Here is a 9680-nt window from a genome sequence, read left to right on the forward strand (position 1 = left end):
AAATTAACAGAGTCGCCACTAACATATTTATCCTGAAAAGGAAGGGAATGCCAGCAAACCACAAAACAAAACAACGGTCTCACGACCAGAGAAAAAGGGTAAGGGAGTCGGTTACGCAAGAGGAAGGTGTTAGCACCCCTCGCGCCCATCGTACTCGATGGTATCCACGCCTGTGTCTAAAACTATGGGTGTGTAACAAATCTACGCTAATCTGGACTAAAATGAATGCAGAATGTAGGGAAAAGAAAGGATTATGCTCGCACGGGCCCTACCCCGCTGCCTACGTATCTGTTTTGCAGAATAAGAGCTACCGTAGCTCAGCTAACTAATTTTTGTTTGTTTTGTGTTTTTTAGGTGAACGAGTTACATTCACACTCCGCTGCTCGACCTTTGGAGACTTATGCTTGGGAATGGAGCGGAAATAACAAGCTCTTAAGAAAAGAAAATCAAAGAGCGTGGTTTGTGTTTTAAAGAATGCATGAGGAAGAGACCTAAGCTAAGGGGGAAAGCTTGCTACCTAATGTTATCATACAAAGGGTACAAGTCTAAGCTAAACTAGCAACCTACGAGGGAAAGAGGCGAAAGCAAACAAGAGTATCACACAAACGAGCTCCGCTCGTAAAGCAAACAAAACCAACGGTACTGACCGAGTGGTAGAAAAGCGGTCCCGCCATAGCCAAGGGGAGCAACTCAACCCAAGTCAACCAAGCATTAGACCTCGCGAAAATGATCGGGCCATAGACAAGAGGGCGGACCCCTCTCAGCAACCAAGCCGTCACGGATCGTAAAGGAAAACGGTGCGTGCGTACACCGAGCATCAACGTCAAGCGACGCGAGCTATAGGAAAGGCGGGGGTACGGCTACATGAACCCTTTTCCTGACATACTCGATAACAAGATCTTGTGCAGGTTCAAAAGCAAGCAACGCGTAGCGTGCGCATACTGAACAGACTCGATGAGACTAGGCGGGGATTGATTGCTAACCCTTTCCGCATGCCTTCCATGAGGACTTAACGGAGTGCCATATAGGACTTATTACACCGTGACTCCCTGCCGCAAAGCACAAATATAAACACACCAACAAAAACAGAGCCTCTTTCGAGGGCTTGGCCAGATGCATGTCTAGGTCCTACTTCTCATGTTAAAGGATGATGCGAGAAAGCGATAAAGTGCGAGAAAAGTAAAATGAAACGGAATCAATACCAAACGGATGATGATCCGTAAACTAAAGCGAAGAGAGCGAGTACACTAGGATCCCGTGAGCGAGCTAGCAAAGCGAAAGCAAATAGTCAGCACACCGATTAGCCATGAAAGCACACAAAGGTCGACATGCACGTCGAGCATAATCACAATACACCTGCAAGAGGAACAAGCAAACCAAACAAGCAGATATAAAGTAATAGGAATGCGTCTCCAAGATGAGAACACAATACGAATGAAGGAAATCGTGTTCCGCAAGTAAAGCGGAGCACTCAAGCAATGAGCGTCGATCGGTGACTATCCAAGAGCCTTGCACATTAGCACACAAGTTAGAGATAACAAACATCGCAATCGGAATTGCGTTATTGCTATAAACCGAAAGAAACGGGCAAGTAATATAAACATGAAATGGACAATGAAACATCAAAGAGAAATCAAACATGAATGATCTACAAATTAATGAAAACTAAGCATCTAGCTAGATAGTACATCTCATAAGCTTTCCGACGATATAAAGAACGCGCAAATCGGAGTTACGAGCAAAAAGTTATGCGAGAAAGAAGTTAGAGGAAAAAAACACACTAGGGAACCGGTTCCCCCATTTGGGAACCCGGGTTCCAGGGCATTCTGCCACCCGTTTGGGCCTCTGATGGATGGGAACCGGTTCCCCAAAGCTAGGAACCGGGTTCCACTGTTTGAAAATCACTTTTTTGCTATTTTTTATGCTTGGGAACCAATCCTACCCAACTTGAAACAATGCCAACTTGCAAGCATCATGAAAAGCCATCAAAGCACATTCAAAGCACAATGAAACACCCATGGAAACAAAGCACGATATCACGGTAACAATCAATGGCATATGAGAAGATGTGAACCAAATATCAACGTGAGGCATGCTGTTAGCAATAAGCGAGCAATCATCAAGCACCAAAGCAACAAAACCAAACATATATCGATTTCAATGATTAAGCACAAATGAAACATATTGGCAAAAGATAGACATGAATCCCCACGTCAATTAGGCCAAACAACCACAAACCAAACAAAGTGCGACGCGTAGAGCCAAACCACAACTCAAACATCACCACCAACAATTATGTAAACGCAACATAAGCGACGAGCATTAACACATACAATGGTAATCAAACTATGACAATATCTCAAGTAATGATTTAAGCACCTACCAAAACAAATAGTAAGCAAAAGATTTCAACACATGCATTGGCACAAACACCTTGAGTGCGACACAAGATACAAGTATTAACACCAACAATCACATCAATATGTCACCAACGGCAAGAATTAACACATGTGAAGATGATCAATTATAGCAAATATACTCAAGTCATAACCTAAGCATCAAACTAGGCCATCATCAAGCAACAATTATACACAAGCATTTAAACGAACACTTGGAGTGTGTCGCAAGACACATGCATGAATGTTAACAATATTGTGCACATAATCACCAACGAGCCATGGATTCAAACACAAATAGCGTAATTCATCATCAACGAGTATCAATTATATGGAACAAACATTAATTCTAGCCACAATTCATATGAACACAATTAACAATACACAAATTCATCAATCAATCATCATCCCACATCCATGGAAACAAGAGCAAGAAGTAGATCTAAATTTGAATTCATGTAATGATCATCAATTAAGCACTTAATTCATGATTAGAAAGCTTACCGAATGAAGATCTAAACCGATGCGCGAACACGAACACGACACGTATGCGAACACGACGCGAAGCGAAAAGCGGATCCAAAGGAGAGTGAGAGAGGGGCGCGCAAGCTAGGGAGAGAGGAGGAGAAAAACTTCGAACTCGGAACTTTGATTTTCAATCCATGTTGTTCTTGATTTTGAAGAAAATTGGTGAATATTGACGAAAGTTTTATGTAATTTGTGGTTTTGATTCAAGAGAATTGAGAGAGAATTGAGAGAAAGTGTTTTTGATCTTTTTTTGGGTGAAGTCAAGTTATGAGAGTTTGTGAAGAAAAATGACTTATATAGCGAACATAGCGAAATGTCCAAAACGCCCTTAATTCTCTTATTTTGGCTCGTTTTTAAGGAAACTCGGTTCGGCTCTGAATTTCGGAACGAAACCAATGCCACTGTGAAGATGACCAAATTCGTGACTCGTCGCCGCGAGAATCGTCTTGATCCGATAAGCAATGAAGAAATTACGCGCATTTGAATGACGAGAAACGTCGATTCATCTGGCGCGATTGTGCAGAATTTTGTGAGTACCGCTCAAAGAACTCGATAAAATTCCATCTTCGGCTCAAAATCTGAACAAGCATGTGTGACGAAGAATCGAAGCTAACGAAATTTCCGAGAAAATGCCGCCGGAATGGACTTCATACGATAAAAATCGAAGATGTTATGAATTTTCGAACTAGGCGCGACATACTTGAAAACACATTTTTTACCGAAACAATGTGACGATCCTTAAAATTATGGGAGTTTTCCGTGCATAATTGGCCCTCGGTCCGAACATATGAAATCTTGGTAATGATGGTATGGAGCTCCAGTTAAATTTTCAAGTGAATCCGACAAGCGGATTGGGAGATATGAATTTTCCGAGGTCCGAAACCCTACATTCAGCATTGTTTTTCACTATGAAACCTCAAGTAATTTGCAAATCTGGCAACGTTCCTCAAAGAATTGGCTTCCGAGCCAAACACGAAAGTTGTAGATATCGTCGAAACAGTCGGGCCAACGCGGGAACTAAGCTCATATCACCTTCCAAGTATGACTTGCGAATTTTCTCGTATTTCCACTGTTTAAACCATTTTTCACACCTTATCTTCATAAACCCACGAAAACTCTTTATTATTTTTCTTCATTTTTGAATGACGAAGTAAACGTCATTATTAACTTATAGCTCAAATAAAGAGGGCAAATTTTGGGGTGCAACACAGCTGCCCTGTCCCAAACACCCTGTGCTGGTGATTTGCGTATGAGGAGCGTATGAGGATGCTCATACGCGTATGGAAATTTTGAAAGAGGAAAATTATTCTGGTGATACGCGTATGGCAAGACTGATACGCGTATGGGGTTGCTTTTGGGAAAAACCTGGTCTGTTGAAATGCGTATGATACGCGTATGGAACATAGTGATACGCGTATAGATGCATATGGGCATTATGATACGCGTATGGTCGCTGTGAGTGCAAATTCCTGTGTTGTGATTTTCTGGAAAGTTTAATGACGCATAACTTTCGATCTGTAGGCCTGTTTTGTGTGCCGTTTGAGGATGAGTGAACCTTATAGCGTGATAGTTTGGTTTACTGATGGTTTAATTGTATTTGAATGATGTGAATGTATATATGAACATGCTTAATAATGATGATGATGATGATGAAATGAGTATAGATGGTGCTACTCATAGTATGATGATGAAAGTATGTTATATATATGTTACATGCATTCATAAACATTGATGAGGACTGAATCCTAGATGATGAGAGGATTTCAGTGAATGGCAGAATTCCCATTGTGTGGAATTTGTGCTGGCAGGGCCGTATCTGGATGATGATAGATCGGTCGGTGGATGATTTCCACTGGTGATGATTTGGTACCACATGCATAGTGTCAGTTTCATACATGTGCATGATTTGTTTATAGCATGATGATATATGTTATATGATGACTTGTCTGTTTATCTGTGGATGTGTGAATGACGTTTTGTCTGGATATGAAACAATTGGGTGAATGATATGACTATGAAATGTTATTATTTATGATGCAATAACATTGGTTAACTGTGATGAGACTCACCCTTACTTGTTGTCATTTTTCAGATTGAGGATAGCGGCGTGACTTGGTGAGGATTAGCTCATAAGTCGGTTTTTAGTATTGTGTCGGTGTCATGCTCTGATAGATGTAACACTGGGAACGCTTTGATTTTAGAGTTCTGATTATAACTCTATTTGTATTTGTTTATGATGTTTGAAGTCTGATACATTATTGATGAATGTTGACTTGATGAATTAGTTCCGCTGTGTAAACATGTTCTGCTTAATGAGTTATAATTACAGATGTTTTCAGTGGATGCATGATATGTACCGACGTGTGTTTTCTTCATTTTATGAATTGTGACACCTCTTGCATGTTTACTCTGATTAATAATTATTTAACTGCCGCGGGTTATTAGAGGGGTGTTACAAACCTCATTCAGATTCTTTGCAATCTTGAATGCAGTCACCATTGGACCCCATCTTCTGGGCAAGCTTCTGATGATCTTCTTTACATGATCAGCCTTGGTGTAGCCTTTGTCCAGGACTCTTAATCCAGCAGTTAGCGTTTGAAATCTTGAAAACATCTTCTCAATATTTTCATCATCCTCCATTTTGAAGGCTTCATATTTCTGGATTAGGGCAAGAGCTTTGGTCTCCTTGACTTGAGCATTTCCTTCATGGGTCATTTTCAATGACTTATATATATCATAGGCAGTTTCCCAGTTAGATATCTTCTCATACTCAGCATGAGAGATAGCATTCAGCAAAACTGTCCTACATTTATGACGATTTTTGAAAAGCTTCTTTTGATCATCATTCATTTCTTGTCTTGTAAGCCTTACGCCAGTAGCTTTAACTGGATGTTTGTAACCATCCATCAAAAGATCCCATAATTCACCATCTAGACCAAGGAAGTAACTTTCAAGTTTATCTTTCCAGTATTCAAAGTTTTCACCATTAAATACTGGTGGTCTAGTATAACCATTGTTACCATTTCCATTGTATTGCTCAGCAGAGCCAGATGTAGATGTATTTGTTGGATTTTCACCAGACATCTTGACTTAAGCGTTTTTCTCTTCCTGATGCCAATTGAACACGGTTAAGTGCTTGCACCTTAGAACCGGCGCTCTGATGCCAATTGAAGGATAGAAAAACACTTAGAAAGGGGGGGGTTTGAATAAGTGTAGCTTTAAAACTTGTAAGATAAAAACTATTTGCACAATGATTTTTATCCTGGTTCGTTGTTAACTAAACTACTCCAGTCCACCCCCTTGGAGTGATTTACCTCACCTGAGGATTTAATCCACTAATCACACAATATTACAATGGTTTTCCTCTTAGACAACTTCTAAGTATTCTAGAGTATACTGATCACAACCTGATAACTCTAGGAACAATCTGCTTAGATACCCTCTAAGACTTTCTAGAGTATACTGATCAACAACCTGATCACTCTAGTTCTTACAACTTAATGTAAACAAATTCTTTTAAGAGTTACAATGCTTCTAATAAAGCTATTATCACAACTGTGATTTTCTCTTAAGTTTAAGCTTAATCTCACTAAAGTATTACAACAGCAATGTAGTGAGTTTGATGATGAAGTTTGAGAGCTTTTGATTTGAACAGCGTTTGTGCAAGTTGGGTCAAAGTTCATCACCTTGCTTCTCATCTAAACTTCATATATATAGGCGTTTGAGAAGATGACCGTTGGGAGCATTTAATGCTTTGCGTATTCCGTACAGCATTGCATTTAATGTTTCACTCTTTTGTCAACTACCTCGAGCCTTGCTTTCGCTGTGTCTACTGACGTTGCCTTTTATAGCTTTCAACGTTCCTTTTGTCAGTCAGCGTAGCCTGCCATCTAGTACTTGCTTCTGATCTGATGTTTGTGTAAACAACGTTTGAATATCATGAGAGTCAAACGGCTTGGTGCAGAGCATCTTCTTGTCTTCTGACCTTGAAGTGCTTCTGAGCGTGATACCATGAGAACTTCAGTGCTTCTGCTTCTGATCTCAAGTTCTTCTGATGTTTCCATAGACCCATGTTCTGATTCTGCTTGACCATGTTCTGATGTCTTGCCAGACCATGTTCTGATGTTGCATGCTGAACCTTCTGAGTCAGTGCTTCTTGCGCTGATTTTGTGCATACTCTTTATATAATTCCTGAAATGGAAATTGCATAGTATTAGAGTACCACATTATCTCATACAAAATTCATATACATTGTTATCATCAAAACTAAGAATATTGATCAGAACAAATCTTGTTCTAACAACAGCGTCCATCGCTCCGACACCGTTCGGAGTCTCCCCGGCAAAAGAGAAGATCTGAGTCACCATCCGCAAGGCACGACGACGATCGCAGGTGACACAGGCGAAGCCGCAGCTGATCCACCACGCCCATTCCCAGTGAAGAGGAAGAGGAGCGTCGATGCCCTCTGTCCCACACCATCTTGGAAGCACCACTACCAGTCGATCTCGAGAAGCCCCCACCGCTGGGCTTGTATGATGGGACAACCGACCCAGACGAGCATATCGAGAACATCGACGCCCTCCTAGATTATAGAGGAGTATCGGGCGCAATCAAATGTCGCTTGTTCCCGACCATGATGCGCAAATGAGCCATGACTTGGTACAAGATCCTTCCCGACGAGTCCATCACGTCCTGGAAAGGGCTCGGAAAGCTTTTCTCCCGACACTTCACGACTTCCCGCAGACATCCAAAGTCGGAAGCCTCCCTGAAGGCCATCATCCAGGGGAAGGACGAATCACTCCGAGCCTACATAGAGAGGTTCAACAAAGAGGCCATGCAGGTGTCCATGACTGTCCATATGAAAAAATTCCTGCTCGAACGAGGCCTCCGACCACGTTCAGATTTCGCCAAAGCCGTCGGGATCGAGACACCGGCCACTTTGGACGCATTCTTTCTCAAAGCCCATATGTATATACAGTATGAGGAAAAAGAAGCCGCTCATGCGGTCCGCAACTCGACACTTGAAGAAAACACCAAAGGCGCCCGCCGGGGATCCGATAAGAAAAAAGAAGACAAAGGTCGGGATCCTAAGGACTACAAAGGCCCAGCAAGGAAGTTCCGGGAATACACCCCACTAAACACATCTAGGGAGCGCATCCTGAACGAATGGGCAAACATCGAATTTCAAACGGGCAATGTCCGCTTTCCAAAATCCATGTCTGCACGGCCAAACATGGACAAATCAAAGTTTTGTCGTTTCCACAAAGGCCACGGGCACAACATCGAGGATTGCATCCACCTAAAGGACGCGATAGAAATATTGATCAGAGAAGGACACCTGAAACAATACGCAAAAAAACAAGAGGCTGCCAAGGAAGCCAAACCGGCCACCGAGGAAAAGCCTGCTGAGGACACGCCCGCCATGCAAGTGGCGATGAGCATCACCAGACCAGAGGACTTTTACCTCCCCGACTGGGCGAAAATGTCCCCCCCTCTCTCTTCTCGCAGTCCTTGGGAGTTCTTCCCTTCTGCCATGGTCATCTCCGGGGGAGGGTTCAGCAAACTAACCGTCGGATCTGTAAAACGAAAGTTCAACGAGTTCATTTAAGCAAACTCGAGCAAAGCTGCTACTCTGGACCTTGCCAAGAGCGGCTCCTCCCCTATTGCATTCTATCGAGAAGAGCTGTCGGGCGGTGCTCCCAATGCCACCATCCCTCTCCTCATCCGGGCTCGAATGGCTAACTTCGATGTGCGCCATATTTTGGTCGACCAAGGAAGTTCGGTAGACATTATGTACTCTCAGCTATTCAAAACGTTACAGCTGGACGACCGCCACCTCACGCCCTACAGAGCATCCGACCTACAAGGCTTCAATGGCACCGTCACGAGACCGTGGGGATTCATCGAACTTATTGTCTCGGTCGGGTCGGCAGAAAGCGCAAGGGCCGTCAAGGTCTAGTTCCTGGTCATCGATTGCCCCTCGATCTACCAATGCATCTTGGGACGACCCACGCTTGCTGAACTGATTGTTGTCCCTTCGACTATTCACCTCAAACTTAAATATTACACGGCTAAAGGGCAAGTTGCCATGCTACACGAAGACATTGAAGCTGCAGGAGATGTTTCGAAGCATCTTCCAAAGGCCTCAGTTCGATAAAAATGGCCTCTCAAGACAAAGCAACGACCAGCGTGGGCTCCGAGCCCAACAAGCCATTGTCGCGCATCGACACCGTCGACCTAGACAGTCGCTTCCTTAAAGAGTCCGAGAGGAAAGCAGATACGAAGAAGTCAGAGGAAGGTCTGCGACCAATCCCGGACGGAGATTTCGAGCTAATAGCCCTCGAGGAGGATCCGACCAGGGGACTCAAGATCGATGCGGATCTACCCGAACTGGCCAGGATACAACTCAAGGCATGCCTCTGGGAGAATTCCGACCTATTTGCTTAGAGCGCAGCCGAAATACCCGGCCTCGATCCAGAAGTAGCTTGCCATCACCTGACGATCGATCCGACTTGTAAAGTCGTCGCTCATAGGAGAAGAAAGCAGTCCCCAGAAAAAACAGTCGCCGCTGAATTAGCTGCTAGGGACCTCTTAGAGGCTAGATTCACATCGGAAGCCAAGTATACTACTTGGCTCTCCAACGTTGTACTTGTGAAAAAATCCAATGGAAAATGACGTATGTGCATTGACTACACTGATCTTAATAGGGCTTGCTCAAAAGATGCTTATCCTTTACCGAACATAGATAAATTAGTA

The 9680-nt window shown here is 43.1% G+C and overlaps 1 protein-coding gene across 1 annotated transcript; it reads left to right on the forward strand.

The window, feature by feature from the left end:
• Window positions 1-7575: 7575 nt before the first annotated feature.
• Window positions 7576-8532, forward strand: LOC131661292 (uncharacterized). The gene has a single exon (XM_058930776.1). It carries the CDS (start codon window positions 7576-7578, stop codon window positions 8530-8532), a length of 957 nt encoding a protein of 318 aa, XP_058786759.1.
• Window positions 8533-9680: the final 1148 nt, after the last annotated feature.

This window comes from Vicia villosa, linkage group LG1 (assembly GCF_029867415.1).
Source record: "Vicia villosa cultivar HV-30 ecotype Madison, WI linkage group LG1, Vvil1.0, whole genome shotgun sequence".
NCBI classification, from domain to species: domain Eukaryota; kingdom Viridiplantae; phylum Streptophyta; class Magnoliopsida; order Fabales; family Fabaceae; genus Vicia; species Vicia villosa.

Excerpts from the sequence above, each read along its gene's own strand:
- LOC131661292 (XM_058930776.1), top strand. The coding sequence starts at position 7,576 with ATGACTTGGTACAAGATCCTTCCCGACGAGTCCATCACGTCCTGGAAA.